Below are 18,829 nucleotides of genomic sequence, written 5' to 3'. Positions count from 1 at the left end.
AGCGTTTCCGCGCGGATTTTTCCGCACCATGTGCACACCTTTTTTTTCCCCCATTGGTTTACATTGTACTGTAAATCACAGTGCGGATCTGCAGCGTTTCTGTGCGGAAAAATCCGCATCGTGTGCACATAGCCTAAGAGCCGACACCCTGATTCCAGTGATGTGTCACTTGCTGCCATTTTGATACAATCACAGTTTTCTCTGAATGCAGAGCCCAGTATAACCCTGCACACATTGATTAGCAGCTTTTTGCATATACTGTGCACTGACAAACATGCTATTCAGTGGTGGGGGCGAGGTTATACAGAGAAGTTGACTAGGAGGCATGAGACAAGGAGTCCTCTAGTGATAAGCTACTGCTGTTAAAACAATGATTTTACTGAAAGAGCAACACAGCCTAGTGTACGTGACATCACTGGAATCTTGCTCTCTGCCCCTACATCACATGCTGCTCTCAGAATACAAAGCAAATGGTTGCTCCTCTTAGAAATTGATGAATACATGAAAGGGGTATTGTCACGTTTGTAAGTTATCCCTTATCCATTTGATAGGGAATAAGCTCCTAGTTGCTGGGGTCCGACCACTGAACCCCACCCATCACGAGAAACACGGCTCCAATGAGTAAAGCGGAGGTCGATCATGCGTCCTGCAGCTCTATTGATTCTCATCGGGAACGCTGGAGAATTCCAAGCTCTGCGCTTGGCAGGTCTTCAGTATGCCCATAAGAATGGGTGGAGCAGCCGTGTGCATGACTACCCAGTGATCCATTCACATGGTTGTTTCTCATAATCGATGGGGGTCCCAGCGGTCAGACTCCTAGCGATCGGAAAGTTATCTTCAATCCAAAGGGATAAGTGACAACTTCCAAACTTGATAATATCTTTTTAAATAACTGGGTGTATCCCAGCATTCTCAGAGTAGGTTCACACCACTAGTTGGGAAAAAAAATAAATAAATTTGTGTTGATTATGCTAATTACACTCTGATCAAAGTTTGATCAGTGTGATTTAATTTTCTTGAATGAAAAGATGGGATGAAAAAAAAAAATCTCCTCCATTATGTCAGTCTGTGAAAATTGGACTGCACTCAGACGTCATCCAAATGCAGTCTGATTTTTTTTTTTTTCAAATAACTTGCAAGGCTGAGTGCAAACCAACTATCGAATGGCAATCGTGCATGCTGTGACTTTTTCCTTGGATACTGTCAGAGGGAAAAAAAATGGACATGGGCACGGCCTCATAGACTACTGGTCCGAGTGCTATCTGACGTTTTGTCGGATTGCACTCGGACCACAAATACCGTTGTCTGCATGAGCCCTTTTGGTGTCCATATGTTTACATATGTCTGTAACAAGGGGGATAGTAATACCCACCAGCGGTCAATATAGTTACAATTCCTCCAGAATGGCAGTTATGAGAAAAGAGTTTTCTTATAGGTAACATTGGTATTTGTGTCAGTAAACATGTCGAGTGGTGACAGTTCCTCTTTTACAAAGGGGAAAACAGATGTCCGGCTAAATTTGACTTTCAATTAGGATTTCATGCAGAATTTAGGATATAGAAAAGGAAAAACACTGTTTGAGAGGGGGGGTGGGGGGGGGAGGGTTTAGCTGAAACCTATTATCTTATCTATACTGATGCCTCACTGCGGGGGTTGGCACCCTAGGGGGAGCGTTGTGGCACCCCCGCTCAACGATGGCTTTCCCTAGGGTCCCTAGCTTATACTCTATAGCGAGTGTCGGCCCTTCTACCCAGATACAAATCTGAAGGGTCCCCTGATGTCTATACAAAGATCAATCCTACAGCTAAAGGCTTAGGGTACCGTCACACAGTGGCACTTTGATCGCTAGGACGGCACGATCCGTGACGTTCCAGCGATATCGTTACGATCTCGCTGTGTCTGACACGCTACTGCGATCAGGGACCCCTCTGAGAATCGTACGTCGTAGCAGATCGTCTGAAACTTTATTTCGTCGCTGGATCTCCCGCTGACATCGCTGAATCGGCGTGTGTGACGCCGATTCAGCGATGTCTTCACTGGTAACCAGGGTAAACATCGGGTAACTAAGCGCAGGGCCGCGCTTAGTAACCCAATGTTTACCCCGGTTACCAGCGTAAACGTAAAAAAACCAAACACTACATACTTACCTACAGCTGTCTGTCCCCGGCGCTGTGCTTCTCTGCACTCCTCCTGCATCCTGTGTCAGCGCCGGCCAGCCGGAAAGCACAGCGGTGACGTCACCGCTCTGCTTTCCGGCTGACCGGCGCTGACAGTGCAGAGGAAAGCAGAGCGCCGGAGGACAGACACGGAATGTAAGTATGTAATGTTTGTTTTTTTTACGTTTACGCTGGTAACCAGGGTAAACATCGGGTTACTAAGCGCGGCCCTGCGCTTAGTAACCCGATGTTTACCCTGGCTACCAGGGGACTTCGGGATCGTTGGTCGCTGGAGAGCTGTCTGTGTGACAGCTTTCCAGCGACCACACAGCGACGCTGCAGCAATCGACATCGTTGTCATATCGCTCCAGCGTCGTTTCAGTGTGACGGTACTTTAAGTCACACTAAACGACTTACCAACGATCACGACCAGCGATACGACCTGGCCGTGATCGTTGGTAAGTCGTTGTGTGGTCGCTGGGGAGCTGTCACACAGACAGCTCTCTCCAGCGACCAACGATCAGGGGAACGACTTCGGCATCGTTGAAACTGTCTTCAACGATGCCGAAGTCCCCCTGCAGCACCCGGGTAACCAGTGTAAACATCGGGTTACTAAGTGCAGGGCCGCGCTTAGTAACCTGATATTTACCCTGGTTACCATTGTAAAAGTAAAAAAAAAAAAAACACTACATACTCACATTCTGATGTCCGTCACGTCCCCCACCGGCGTCCACAGGGTTAAAACTGCTTTCGGCAAGAGCGCTGCTAATGCACGCGCTGCTGCCGAGAACTTCCCTGCACTGACTGTCAGCGCCAGCAGTAACAGCGGTGACGTCACAGCTGTGCTCTGCTTTATGGCCGGCGCTGACACAGTCAGTGCAGGGAAGCTCTCGGCCGGAGCGCGTGCATTAGCAGCGCTCCTGCCGAAAGCAGTTTTAACCCTGTGGACACCGGGGGACGTGACAGACATCAGAATGTAAGTATGTACTGGTTTTTTTTTTAACTTTTACAATGGTAACCAGGGTAAATATCGGGTTACTAAGCGCGGCCCTGCACTTATTAACCCGATATTTACCCTGGTTACAAGTGAACACATCGCTGGATCGGTGTCACACACGTCGATCCAGCGATGACAGCGGAAGATCCAGCGACCAAAAAATGGTCCTGATCATTCCCCAACGACCTCCCAGCAGTGGCCTGATCGTTGGTCGCTGTCACACATAAAGAGATCGTTAGCGGGATCGTTGCTACGTCACCAAAAGCGTGACGTTGCAACAATATCGTAAACGATATCGTTATGTGTGACTCCAGCTTAAGGAAAACCTAATTCCCCAATCCTATTAAAAACAATGGAGAACATGTAGTACGGCAAGGGTCGGCAGTATATCCACATTTTGCATGTTCCTGGTTAATGCTGTGTGTGTATATATATATATATATATATATACAGAGACATCCCAAGCACCTTAATCCCTCCCTCGATATTGCAGGGATTATCACAACAATGACTTATTATGGTGCGCTTACTATGACTTAGCAATTTATGATTTACGTGATTGATACAAACCCAAGACTTACTATTCAAATTTCAAAAACTATATAGAAAAGGAACTAAAATGTTGCTGCTCATTGTAAAACTTCAGGTATAGAGTCACTGCTGCCACTAGAAGTTAGATACTAAGCAAATAAGTTAGTTCCTCCAATGGCCACCATATGGAGTGGGCTTGCATGAAGGCGGCAAAAAAAGGGGCCATTGCAGAGAACCTGGAAGGTAATTAGAAGGTAGGGCCTAGAGCAGGGCTCCCCAACCTGTAGCTCGGGAGCCACATGTGGCTCGCGGCCCCATAAATTGTGGCTAGCGACTGTCTGCCAGCTTGATGCGTTAGGTCTAGGTCTAGCAAACAGGTATCAAGACCACATCTCAAAATGGTGAATTTTTGTGAGTAGCCCTGCACAGAATTGCAGATTTGGATGTACATTTACTGGTCTTAGGGATTTCGAGATGTTTTAGGTATGGTACGCTGGAGGTTTGTACTACCTGTTAGAGGAGGTGCTCAAAGCTGGATGTGACAGTGTGTTGGGAGAATACTGAATGGGGGTATTGTGGGAACCCCTGGATCTCAGTGTACTGCTCTGGAGTGATTTCTGTGGAAAAGCTTTGGTTATCATTAAAACTGTATTGAGGGATTTGGTTGCCACTATGAAGAGGGTGGGAGCTGCATGTGGCTCGCGACCCTCTCTCTAAGCTTCATGTGGCTTTCAAGGTCAGAAAGGTTGGGGACCACTGGCCTAGAGTATTCTGCTGGATTATATAGTGCTACCATTTTGTACAAGGCTATAATTGGTTACCATTCTCTGTCCCCATTGGGGCGCACACAAGCATTCCTTCTGTAGTGTGGTGTGCAGTCTGTGGGCAAGTTTCGGCTGTCACTAGACCAGCAATGGGGGTTTCAGTTATCTGGTTGTGGCTCACAACATCTCAGAGATGAATGTGGCTGGCAAGGTGAGAACGGTAGGGGCCCATTAGTACAGACCGATATGAAAAACAACCAGCACAAGCCGACTTCTAGAAATGCACTCTATTACACTTTTATTAAATATGAAATATTACCTTTAGCTCGAAATGCTCACCATCTATACCAAATCTTTTTAGTAATGGAATGGCTGTGGCCTTTAGAGTATCCACCTAGTAAAGCGGAAGAAAAATGAAGAATGCTGGTTAAAACTACAGTGCAATTAATATGCAACTCAACGAATGAACCAAAAAGCTCCGATAGCCTGAGATGCAGAAGAAAAACGGGGATTCCTCTGAGCGCTGTGGCAACTTACTGAGGGGTCAATTTGATCATTGGTGACACCACGAAGGGTTATTTTCAATGGATGCTTCATAAATGGAGCCAGACAGATCAAACTCTCCAAGTAATAGCCAATGGAGCGTTGTATATTGCAGTCATGATCCAAAGTTCCACCAAAAAGAAGGCCCGGCTGATAATACAAGGAGGTACCTGGAAGAGACAGAGCGTGGCGAGTCTTATAAAGTAAGCTTGGCAAGATGGCAGCCAAAGAACATTACGGTATGTACAAAGCCAAATATGCACCAGCATCATTCAAATTAGGTGCAGCCTTAAAAGGGATATCCAAGAATTCAACCTGTGCCAGCCTACACTCTCCCCACTAATCTTGGCTCACAGCCTGCAAAGGTGGCGTCACAACTACATAACAGGGGTCCTAGACCATCGGCCAGCGCAACTAGTTATGTGATGAGTGAGACTGTCAGAATTCGGACAGAAACCCAACATAGTGCTCCGCAAGGTGCCTGAACCCAGCCTTAGAGCCATTCATTACGCACTGCTCAGAAATGGTATTAGAAGGCTTCATAGAAATGATTGTTGTAATGGAAAAACAAGGCCTCACATGCTGTACAGCGTAGAGAAGCCACCGCAAACAGTATTGCACAACAACCTGTGTTGTAAAAAAAAAAAAAACACTGTAAAACAGAACCAAAAATAAATTCCATACACCGAGCAAAAAACTGTTATGACCACATGCTATCTTCCAGATTTTCCATAAGTGACACACACAGCTGCAATTTTCCACACATTTCTGTTCACATGAATTCGACTTGTGGAACAGACAGATCAAAGTGGAAGAAGAACAAACGCAGGAGGACTGAATATTATTTCTAAGTGAATTCTACCATTAGGTTTCCATACTCTGTGTAAGGCTTCACTCACATGTCTGTGTTTAAACACGAAAAATGGCGCCGTGTGTTATCACTGGTTTTACTATCCAAGTGTCATCACAGAAACCAATGACAAATCTTCTCCTACACTTTGCCACAATAAACACGTACATCACACAGACGCCATCCCTGTGCTGTACGGGTTTTTCACGGACCCACAGACTTGTACTGGCCTTGTCTGAGTTTCGCATGGACATACAGTCTGTGGTAAGAAACACATCACATCACAACATGGACGGCTGAACGAGGCCTAAAATGTCATGTCAGGAAACAGATGGATAGTTACACACACTGACCAACAATATGTTATTCGGGTCCCCAATTTTCTGGCAGATATAAATCTGCAGAATATCGATTATTTCAGTATTCTGCTGCAGATTTCAACCATACTAATGAGTGGTAAAAATGCAGGTAAAAAGATGTCCGTAGCACACCTATTTTACACAGAAATTTCTGCACCAAATACGTAGTGTGTACACGTACCCCAATGATGTCCATCTTATACATTCAAAACATGCCTTTTATCAGAATCCTATTGGGAAATTGACAGAAAGTCAAACTTTTTTTCACTTGTTAAATCCCCTGGCTTCTCCCTCATTATAGCTGCGGACTGGGGCTGCACATCCTCTCACAGAGCCATCAGTGAGCACAGGGATTCTGATAGGATTATCTTTCTGGAAATAGGAGCCAAGATCATCCTTGGGATCCGAAAACATCAGCATTTGCTCTCCACATACATTAACCCCTCAAGGATTGGGCAATTTTTCACTTTTACTTCCCTTCTTCCAAGAGCCATAACATTTTGATTTTCCAGCTGATATAGCAGTATGATGGCTTGGTTTTTGTGGGACAAGTTGTACAATACTAATTATACAATGCAGTATACTGAATAATACAGTATGTCGACGTCCGTCGTTTGCTAGAATGGAAGCCTATGGTGCCGGTTCCATCAAATGACAGAATCCGGCGACGGATTCCATTTTGTTTTTGTTTTTTTAAACTGAGCATGCTCTGATCCAATTAGCCAGATCCGCCAGTCTGATCCATCCAAAAAACGGATCCGTTGCATCAGTTTTTAACAATCTGCGACGGATCCATCAAGCCAACTGATTGTGACCGATGGTAAAAAAAAACTGATGTGTGAAAGGGGCCTTAGGCTAGGTTCATATTGCGTTAGTGCAATCCGTTTAGCGCCTAGCGCTAGCAGAATGCGCTAACGCAATGTTGTTTTATGGGGTCGCGTTAAACGTCCCCGCTCTCGCAGATCTCCGATCTGTGAGAGCGGGGAACGGACTTCAGGCGCGCCGCGGACGCTGCAGGCAGCGTCCGCGGCGCGCCACAAAACACCGGCACATCGCTAGCGCGTGCCGAAAATGGCACGCGCTAGTGATGCGCGTCCCCATTGCTGTTAATGGGCGCGCTAACGGACGCGTTGCACGGCGTTAATTTCGCCGTGCAACTGTCCGTTAGCGCGGTCGCATTAACGCAATATGAACCTAGCCTTATCGGATCCTTACAATTGCCAATTATTTCAGTTTTCAATACATGAAGATCGGACCATTCTTTGCTGGTTAATATTTCTCACCACATGGCAGGTCTTATGGTAAGTAGATAATTCAGGTTTTCCACTTCACTCATCAGTGGTATTAAAAGGGGGTTACTTTTGAACCTGGCATTTGTTTCCAAGGGGCCCTGTAACCTAGTAACTCATTAAATCCTATAGAAATGTTATATTGAGCTCCAATATCTACTATATAATTGTCTAAGGGTCACTTCCGTCTTTCTGTCACGGATATTCATTGGTCGCGGCCTCTGTCTGTCATGGAAATCCAAGTCGCTGATTGGTGGTGGCAAAATGCCCACGACCATTGCCACAACCAATCAGCGACGGGCCCAGTCCGGCAGCAACAAGGCCGCTCCTTCCTCCCCGCAGTCAGTGCCCGCTCCATATTCCCCTCCAGTCAGCCCTCACACAGGGTTAATGGCAGCGCTAATGGACCACGTTATGCCGCGGTGTTACGCACTCCATTTATGCTGCTATTAACCCCGTGTAACCACGTTTTTACTATTGATGCTGCCTATGCGGCATCAATAGTAAAAAGATCTAATGTTAAAAATAATTTAAAAAAATAAAAAATCATTATATACTCACTGTCCGTCGGCCCCTCGGATCCACAACAGGCCTTTCCCGCTCCTTGCGACGCGCCGGTGACCGCTCCATGCATTGCGATCTCTCGAGATGACGACATATCGGTCTCGCGAGACCACTACGTCATCATCTCGCGAGACCGCAATGCACTCTTGAGACCGGAGCGCGCGAGGAGCGTCGGTAAACGCTTCCTGGATCCGGGGGCCAACAGAAGGTGAGTATATAAATTTTTTATTTTAATTCTTTTTTTTTTATTTTTTTTTTTAAACAGGGATATGATGCCCACATTGTTATATACTATGCGGGCTGGGCAATACACTCCGTGGGCTCTGCTCTATACTCCATGGGCTCTGCTATATACTCCGTGGGCTCTGCTATATACACTACGTGGCCAGCCACGAACAATCAGCGACAGGCGCAGTCCGCCCGCATTCGCAGGCGTTGAACCACGCTTCGCTAATTGGTCGCGGCCGGCCAAATCCTGTGTATTCAATGTATTATTCTAAAATCTTCAGAAATAAACTACACACATATTCTGGAATACCCGATGCGCTAGAATCGGGCTACCATCTAGTATCAGTATATTTATGCATTATATGCTCAGACTACTTTGTGCAGTGAGGAAGCCAAGACTGTGGGAGGCCAAAGAGGGTGGAGGTAGAGAACAAAAAGGGGTGCTAGCACAAAAGAAGAGGAAGGACTGCACACAGTTTTGGGTCAACTGTGAACTGTGTAACAATAAGACTATGTTCACACGTTTCATTTTGTTCCACAGGCAAAACCTGCTCTCTTGGCAGTAAAGGAGCTGCTTACAAGAAGTAGGTTTTGGTGAGCTTTTATTATCTCTTGTGCATGCTGATAAAGCGCTAGTGCTCCCCCGCCCCCCAAAAAAACAACCTGAATGTCACTTCTTTCAGCATTTTTTCAGTTTAAATAAGACAGCAGTTTTCCAAATCAGTTAGGAAAATAAAGCCAAAAGCTGTGTGCATGAGATTTCTGAGTTTTCATAGCTCCTGCTAGTACTTTACTTTAAGGCTAAGTGCACACGTTCAGGATTTCTCGCAAAAAATTCCTGAGAAAACCGGACATTTTCTGCAAAAAATCCGCAAGAAAACCGCATGCGGTTTTGACACGTTGTTGCCGCGGCTTTTTACGGACACTTCCCAATGCATTTCGTAGTGGGAAATCCGCCAAAAAACGCAAAATTAATGAACATGCTGCGGTTTTTACCGCGATGCGTTTTTCCCCCGGAATGAATCTAAATGATGGGATGCTTATTGTATGCAGTTCTTTTGCGGTTTTATAGCGTTTTTATTGGGAAAAACCGCGAAAAAACTGCAACGTGTGCACACAGCCTTAAAATTTGCCTAAAGAACGCAGCAAAAAAAGCAACGTGTGAACATAGCCTCAAGGTAGGTGTACACGTTAAGTATTTGGTGCAAAAGTTTGTGTCGCTTTTTTGGTCCAGATTTTTCCCCCCCTCTCATTAGTATGGGTGAAACCAGCAGCAAATAACCCGAAAGAATTGACATACTGCAGATTTCTCTCTCCAAGTCACAAATAAGCAACGTGTGCACGAGACTTCAGGATTCTCATTCACTTTGCTGGCATCAGGAAACCCTTCAATCTGCAACATGTGCACAGGCCCTTACCACGATTATGACCCCAAGACCAGCCAGATGGAGCCAGCGGTCTCACAGACGTATAGGGGATAGTTTGCTCACATCTGGAGCAGTCTCGCGGTTTGAGTCTGGTCCATGCTTCCCGGACATGTCAGCCCAGCTTTAGCCTTTAGACTGTGCTGTGACTGTTGTTCAGAAGGACATGTTTTGCTTAATAAAAATATACAAAGAAAATAAACATCAATGGGTAGACTCTCAGCTTGTACTTTGCTCAGCAGAGCTGCCAAAGCAAAGCCACCTCCAGAGAATGATTACCGCTTCCCATCCATCTCCGATCTTCCCTGATCACCACATTACATGAGACAATATTGAATATTTGCTTTCTGGGTGAATCTCTGGAGGTTATAAGCGAGCCTTAACACACAGCCATCTGATGCTGCTGGCAGCGAGGCAGGAGTCACTTGACTTGCAATGTCAATAATGGATTAGCGCACAGCGGCCTCCCATCACAGGGCTACAGTGCTCTCCACATGATACGGATCTGGAACACAGTATGACAAATCACACTTCTTTGGATCTCCACAACAATTTCACAATTCCATTGCATTGGTATGTGGGGACTGCTTTACCTTAAAGGGGGGTTGTTGGCACAAAATATGACTGTTCAAACCAAGCAAAAGCATGTGGTGCACCATTGGCATGGCCCATCAGATCAGTGCAAATGTGCCCATTTATCTCTGCCCTTCAGAGCGCTCAATCAAGGAAGAGGAGGAAGGAGATGGATGGAAAAGATATAGGTTGGAAGGTCACTGAACTACTTATCCACGTGGGGTGCACCAAGGAGAACTGGGCTTGGGTGACAGCGATTTGTGCTGCCAGACTCTAAAAAAGCTGCACGTTTTTCAGGAAAAAAAAAAAATACAAAACACTATTGTCCAAAGCTAATAAGGCCTATTTCACATTTCCGTCGGTACGGGCCCGTCGCAATACGTCGGGCCGACGTACCGACGTACATTCTGAATTCTTAGCATAACGTGGGCAGCGGATGCAGTTTTTAGGCGCATCCGCTGCCCATTCTGCAGATCGGGGAGGAGGGGGCGGTCGAAAATGGCGAACACGACGCACTAAAAAAGTTTCATTGAACTTTTTTTGTGACGACGGTCTGCCAAAACACGACGGATCCGTCGCACGACAGACGCGACGTGTGTCAATCCGTCGCCAATACAAGTCTATGGGCAAAAAACGCATCCTGCGAGCACATTTGCAGGATCCATTTTTTGCCCAAACCGACGGATTGCAAAAAACGGAAGTTTGAAAGAGGCCTTAGAGGTAGAAAACTGCAATCAAAGGTTTTTGTAAACCTGTTTTTTAAACTTCTACGCCACGATAGATGGCTATTGCCAAGGAGGTCCATTTTCTTTTTTCACAGTTTTGATCTTTAAGTTTTCAATTTACAACAGGTATGATATACAACACCAAGAGAAATTCCTGAAGGGGTCACTCAAAAAATAAATTTTAGTATTTATTTTAAGAAAAAAATACTTTTTTTTGGCTAGAGGACAGTGGTGGTATGTTATTGGCTTGGAATGCAATGTACATAGTAGGATAAATTGTGTGAAGTTGAGCTGTTGGAAAGGTTAAAGAGGTTGTCCACTACTTTATCACTGATCACCTTATACTTATAATAAGTCGTCAATGTCTGATCAGTTGGGGTCCTACACCTGGCAACCCTGCCAATCAGCCATTCTCGGTGTCAGCAACCGGAAATGGTTAATTGTACAGCTACCCTGTCTTCTGATAGTGGCCACCGCAGGGAACTGGACGTCCGCCTCCTATGGATCTGAATAAGAGACGGATGCGCAGTACACAGAAGCGGACACTATCCAAAGACTGAGTAGCTGTGCATCTGTTCCTGGAGCTGTGGGAGAGGGATACGGTCCTTGACACAGTTGGTCATAGCTCCGTTATCTCGTGGCTGCGGTACATCGACGATGTATTTTTCATCTGGCAGGGCTCCACGTCGCGACTCGAATGATTCCTTGGCCTCCTCAACAAAAACCCACTCAATATCAAACTTATTTGGAAATACAGTCAAACTGTAATTGATTTTCTTGACTTACAAATTCTAAAATCCGATAATGGCATGATCTGTACAGATATTTTTAGAAAAACCACTGCAACTAATGCACTACTACGCTTTTCATCTTCGCACCCACCTAAACTTAAAAGTTCAATTTCCATAGGACAATGCTTGCGGGCTCGCCGTATCTGCTCAAATTATGTAATTTTCCATAGACAAGCTAAGGATTTAGAACGCAGATTCAAAAATAGAGGGTATCCAACTAAGAACATAGCAAGGGGCTACTCTCGCGCCTTACGAGAGAATAGATCTAGCCTTTTGTCAAAACCTCCCTGTAAGATGATTACATCAGCAGACACACGGCCGAGATTCATCACGAAATTCTACTCAAACTGGGCCGAGAATATTCAAATGTTCAAAAAACACTGGCCTATTTTATTAACGGATAAAGACCTGCAAAAACAATTAATACCTTATCCCTCCATTACTTGGCGGAAATCTCAGACTTTGGGCAACACACTATGTAGGAGCCACTACATACCTCCCAAGATTAATCCTTTTTCAAGAAACAGTAAAGGGCCACCCTGGGGAAGCTTCCCCTGCGGTAACTGCTCAGTACGCCGCAACATTATAAGAACAAAGGAATTTTCAAACTCAAAGGGAGACAAGACATATAAAATTGTGCATCATATCACGTGTAATACAGAGGCAGTTATTTACCATATTAGTTGCCCCTGCGGCCTTATATATATAGGCATGACAACAAGGCAATTTAAGATTCGAATACAAGAACATGTCAGAGACATTAAAAATGCAGCAGAGTGCCCAGAACCACATCTCTTAAACTATCCCAAAACATTTTTTGGATGTCCACCAAGGCAACCCAAAAGGCCTGATAGCCCGGGGCATAGATCATGTCTATATGGGGATCCGTGGCGGTAATCTTAAACAAAAATTGCTGCAGAAAGAGACACGCTGGATTGTTACGCTTAACCCTCCGTCACATACAACTGATCTGACAGGCGCTTCTCTTTTACTTTCATTTCTCCTTCCTCACCAGATTGTGAGGAAACCCCCTCCCTTCAGGTAGTCTCCTGTCTCTTGAAGGTCTGTGAAACCTGATATCACAGTTGGATTTCAGAGCTTCAGGGGAGATGATATAGCTGCACAGATCTCTCAGGCTCATTGTATGTGAATACGTCACATTCAGTAAGGTTGGTATTTTATGTTTTTATTCATCACAATAGTTTATTTAGCTTGTTTTATGAATGTATAGCACAAAATGTGAGGATATTTCATAGAAATAAGGGAGATTTTATAAAAGAAAGTGTGCTGCTCAGGCATATACAGTAGTTCCCTAACATATTCCTTCTCTTGCTTCAGATTATCTGCTGAAATGGAGAGGAAAATGTACAATTTATCCAAACAACTTGATGTTGAGGAAGTAACAAACATGCTGTTAGATGATAGAGACCTCACACTGAATGAGGATTTAGGAGAGGAAAGTGAGATTGATTCTCATGATGAGGTGGAAGAATGTGTCCTGGATTCTGAAACAGAGCAAGATGGTGACAGTGGTGAGGATGAAGAAGTTGGATCATATTATATTGGAAAAGATAAAAATACTAAATGGAACAAGAAGCCATTCCAGAAAAAACGTAGGGAACCTTTAAACATTATTACTCACCTTCCTGCTGTAATAGGAACTGCACGTAATGCAAAAACTGCAGTTGAATGCTGGAACAGTATATTTACAGATGACATTCTGGACTCTATTGTCACATATACCAACCAATATATAGACATTATAAAGGACAAGTACATCTGCAACAGAACCATCAAGCCCACAGATGAAATAGAACTGCGTGCTTTTTTTGGATTACTGTACCTTGCAGGAGCTTATAGGGCAAATAGACAAAGTTTGGAGGAACTTTGGGGTAAAGATGGGGATGGAGTTGAAAAATTTAGCCTTGTTATGTCCATAAACAGATTCAAGATTCTAATTCGTTGCCTTCGGTTTGACGACAGAACTACCCGAACCGAACGCAAAACACATGACCGACTTGCTCCAATTCGTGATATATTTCAAAGATTTGTTGTAAACTGTAAACAAAGTTATTACCCTGGAGAGAATCTCACTATTGACGAAATGCTCCCTGGTTTTCGTGGTAGATGTGTCTTTCGTCAATATATTCCATCAAAGCCAAACAAATATGGAATAAAAATTTATGCCCTTGTTGATGCCAGTAAGACCTACACTTACAACCTGGAAGTTTATGCAGGAAAACAACCAGAAGGTCCTTACTGTGTGAGCAACAAACCCATTGATGTTGTAAAAAGACTGGCTGAACCCTTATTTGGATCGGGTCGCAATATTACAGCTGACAATTGGTTTACAAGTTGTGATCTGATTGATTATCTGAAAATTCAGAAGCTGTCATATGTGGGAACTGTAAGAAAAAACAAAAGGGAATTGCCGCCACAGTTTGTAAGTGTGAAAGAGAGACAACAGTACAGCAGTATGTTTGCATTCCATAATGGAAAGGCTTTAGTTTCCTATGTACCACATGCCAAAAAAATCGTACTTCTTCTATCAACACTTCATGATGATGCTGCCATCGATCCTGGGACTGGGGCAGAAAAAAAACCGGAGATAATTACGTTTTACAATGCCACCAAAGGGGGTGTGGATACAGCAGATCAGATGTGCTCCACTTTCAACGTCAGCAGAAACATCAAACGCTGGCCAATGGTCATATTTTTTGCTATGTTGAATTTGGGTGGTATAAATTCACAAGTAATTTATCTTGAAAACAAGCTTGAACCACTCCGTAGACGATTGTATCTGAAAAAATTGGCCCATGAACTAGTACTTGGAGAGCTACGCAGGAGAAGCGTGAAAACAATCGGTATCCCCTCTCGCCTTCAAGTTCAGCTCAAAAGGTTCCGCCCAGAAGATGATGGTGAAAAGTCACCATCTGCAGCACCTCACAAAAGAAGGAGATGCACCACCTGCCAAACGGAAAGCGGAACCAGAAGGCTTTCAAATTATGAATGTCTCAAATGTCATAAAGCAATTTGCCTGACACATGCAAAAATGGTGTGTAATTCTTGCTATTTGCTCTGCAAGTGTGACTTTTCTGGGGAAACCTCAGCATCTACTTCTGATTGAATATGTTTTTAATAGTACTTAAGGTACCTTAAAATTAAGTTTGTGTTCAAAAATTTTCTTTGTACATTTTTTTGAGAGAGTCGAACTGGGGACTATTTGGCGGGAGTTTTGAAAAGTTTGTATTTCATAGTTATTAGTTTTATGTTAAGTAAATGTTTTTTTTTGCAACTGATTATGTGTAGTCTCTTTTATTACATCCCTATGAAGGTCACTGATCACTTTTAGAGCACTGAAATTGCAAACATTAGATATTATAGGTATTTTTCCAGCAGGCGCCTGACAGGCACATTGTATGTGAACTCGTTAGTCCGAATATTGTATGTGACGGAGGGTTAATACTATGCTGCCTTAATGAAGCCATCAGTTTCAAGTATTTTCTTTAACCCCTTTCTGACCTCGGACGAGATAGTACGTCCGAGGTCAGATCCCCTGCTTTGATGCAGGGCTCCGCGTTGAGCCCGCATCAAAGCCGGGACATGTCGGCTGTTTTGAACAGCTGACATGTGCCCGTAATAGGCGCGGGCAGAATCGCGATCTGCCCGCACCTATTTACTAGTTAAATGCCGCTGTCAAACGCAGACAGCGGCATTTAACCACCGCTTCCGGCCGGGCGGCCGGAAATGACGTCATTCGCCGACCCCCGTCACATGATCGGGGGTCGGCGATGCGTCAGGATGGTAACCATAGAGGTCCATGAGACCTCTATGGTTACTGATCGCCGGTAGCTGTGAGCGCCACCCTGTGGTCGGCGCTCACAGCACACCTCCATTTCTGCTACATAGCAGCGATCAGCAGATCGCTGCTATGTAGCAGAGGCGATCGTGCTGTGCCTGCTTCTAGCCTCCCATGGAGGCTATTGGAGCATGGCAAAAGTTAAAAAAAAAATGTGAAAAAAATTAAAAAATATGAAAGTTTAAATCACCCCCCTTTCGCCCCAATCAAAATAAATCAATTAAAAAAATAAAAAATAAAAAATCAAATCTACACATATTTGGTATCACCGCGCTCAGAATCGCCCGATTAATTAAAAACAAAGCATTAACCTGATTGCTAAACGGCGTAGCGAGAAAAAAATTTGAAACGCCAGAATTACGTTTTTTAGGTCACCGCGACATTGCATTAAAATGCAATAACGGGCGATCAAAAGAATGTATCTGCACCAAAATGCTATCATTAAAAACATAATCTCGGCACGCAAAAAATAAGCCCTCAACCGACCCCAGATCACGAAAAATGGTGACACTACGAGTATCGGGAAAAAAATGGCGCAATTTTTTTTTTTTTTTTTTGTAGCAAAGTTTGGAATTTTTTTTTTCACCACTTAGATAAAAAACAACCTAGTCATGTTAGGTGTCTATGAACTCGTACTTACCTGGAGAATCATAATGGCAGGTCAGTTTTAGCATTTATTGAACCTAGCAAAAAAGCCAAACAAAAAACAAGTGTGGGATTGCACTTTTTTTTGCAATTTCACCGCACTTGGAATTTTTTTCCCGTTTTCTAGTACACGACATGCTAAAACCAATGATGTCGTTCAAAAGTACAACTCGTCCCGCAAAAAATAAGCCCTCACATGGCCAAATTGACGGAAAAATAAAAAAGTTATGGCTCTGGGAAGGAGGGGAGTGAAAAACGAACACGGAAAAACGAAAAAATACCAAGGTCATGAAGGGGTTAAATTCCATCTGTGCGTTATTTTAACTGGGTTTTGGTTGTTGTTTTTCCCTTTCTATTAGACATTTACTTTTTATTTTAAATTTCTAGATATTCTCTTGATACGTCACTATTAATCATATTATATCTTCACGAGGACCAGTCGCATTTAACACTATATGTGAAAACATTGAGAAGACGGTTCAAGATTTAATAACCTTATGGACTAAGGACGAATCGCGACAAATATTATGGACCTGAATCCCGTATTGTAATACTGTTAGAGTATGGTTCATGTATGTATTCTGTCTCCATCTATATGTAATCTTATCATGCATTCCCTCTAAATATGGCCATAGTTATGATATAAATAATTTATTCAGATCTCATGGACAAGTTGCCCAGGAGAACAAACTATGGTCTATCCATTTTAACCCCTTCCCGACCTGTGACAGCGTATGCGTCATGAAAGTCGGTGCCAATCCGACCTGTGACGCATATGCTGTGTCACAGAAAGATCGCGTCCCTGCAGGCCAGGTGAAAGGGTTAACTCCAATTTCACCCGGCCTGCAGGGACAGGGGGAGTGGTAGTTTAGCCCAGGGGGGGTGGCTTCACCCCCCCCCCCCCCCCCGTGGCTACGATCGCTCTGATTGGCTGTTGAAAGTGAAACTGCCAATCAGAGCGATTTGTAATATTTCACCTAAAAAACTGGTGAAATATTACAATCCAGCCATGGCCGATGCTGCAATATCATCGGCCATGGCTGGAAACACTTATGTGTTCCGCTCCCCTCCGTCCTGTGCTCCGCTCCCCCGTCCTCCTGTCCGCTCCCCCCGTGCTCCAATCACACCCCCGTGCTCTAGTCAAACCCCCCGCACAGCGATCCCCCCCGCACAGCGATCCCCCCCCATGCTCCGATCCACCCCCCTGCACAGCGATCCCCCACCCCGTGCTCCAATCCACCCCCCCGTGTTCCGATCCACCCCCCATGCTCCGATTCACCCCCCCGTGCCCTGATCTCCCCCCCCTTATACTTACCTGGCCTCCCGGGATCCGTTCGTCTTCTTTCCTGGGCGCCGCCATCTTCCAAAATGGCGGGCGCATGTGCAGTGCGCCCGACGAATCTGCCGGCCGGCAGATTCGTTCCAGAGTGAGTTTTGATCACTGAGATATAACCTATCTCAGTGATCAAAATAAAAAAAATAGTAAATGCCCCCCCCCCCTTTGTCACCCCCATAGGTAGGGACAATAAAAAAAAATAATATTTTTTTTTTTCCACTAAGGTTGGGGTAAGAACTAGGGTTAGGGGTAGGGTTAGGGGTAAGGGTAGGGGTAGGGTTAGGGGTAGGGTTAGGGGTAGGGTTAGGGGTAGGGTTAGGGGTAGGGTTAGGGGTAGGGTTTCGGTATGTGCACACGTATTCTGTTCCTCTGCGGATTTTTCCGCTGCGGATTTGATAAATCCGCAGTGCTAAACCGCTGTGGATTTATCGCGGATTTACCGCGGTTTTTCTGCGCATTTCGCTGCGGTTTTACAACTGCAGTTTACTATTGGAGCAGTTGTAAAACCGCTGCGGAATCCGCAGAAAGAAGTGACATGCTGTGGAATGTAAACCGCTGCGTTTCCGTGCAGTTTTTCCGCAGCATGTGTACAGCGATTTTTGTTTCCCATAGGTTTACATTGAACTGTAAACTCATGGGAAACTGCTGCGGATCCGCAGCATTTTCCGCAGCGTGTGAACATACCTTTAGAATTAGGCTATGTGCACACGGTGCGGATTTGGTTGCGGATCCGCAGCGGATTGGCCGTTGCGGATCCGCAGCAGTGTTCCATCAGGTTTACAGTACCATGTAAACCTATGGAAAACCAAATCCGCTGTGCCCATGGTGCGGAAAATACCACGCGGAAATGCTGCGTTGTATTTTCTGCAGCATGTCAATTTTTTGTGCGGATTCCGCAGCGTTTTACACCTGTTCCTCAATAGGAATCCACAGGTGAAATCCGCACAAAAAACACTGGAAATCCACGGTAAATCCGCAGGTAAAACGCAGTGCCCTTTACCCGCGGATTTTTCAAAAATGATGCTGAAAAATCTCACACGAATCCGCAACGTGGGCACATAGCCTTAGGGTTAGGGTTGGAATTAGGGTTGTGATTAGGGTTATGGCTACAGTTGGGATTAGGGTTAGGGGTGTGGGGGATTAGTGTTGGAGTTAGAATTGAGGGGTTACCACTGTTTAGGCACATCAGGGGTCT

General features: G+C 44.8%; 1 protein-coding gene across 1 annotated transcript in view; it reads right to left on the bottom strand.

Moving 5' to 3' along the window:
- RCL1 (RNA terminal phosphate cyclase like 1) overlaps positions 1 to 18,829 on the bottom strand; it is a 60,867-nt gene that overhangs the window by 23,477 nt on the left and 18,561 nt on the right. The window contains exons 3-4 of the mRNA XM_069764243.1: positions 4,986 to 5,161; positions 4,768 to 4,842 (exon numbers count right to left, since the gene is read on the bottom strand). Of these exons, the coding sequence (XP_069620344.1) occupies positions 4,768 to 4,842; positions 4,986 to 5,161 (251 nt within the window). The remainder of the gene's footprint in view (positions 1 to 4,767; positions 4,843 to 4,985; positions 5,162 to 18,829) is intronic.

The sequence above is a fragment of the Ranitomeya imitator genome, chromosome 1 (assembly GCF_032444005.1).
Source record: "Ranitomeya imitator isolate aRanImi1 chromosome 1, aRanImi1.pri, whole genome shotgun sequence".
NCBI classification, from domain to species: domain Eukaryota; kingdom Metazoa; phylum Chordata; class Amphibia; order Anura; family Dendrobatidae; genus Ranitomeya; species Ranitomeya imitator.
The sequence above is the reverse complement of the archived record's forward strand: the minus strand, read 5'-3'. Positions and strand labels throughout refer to the sequence as shown.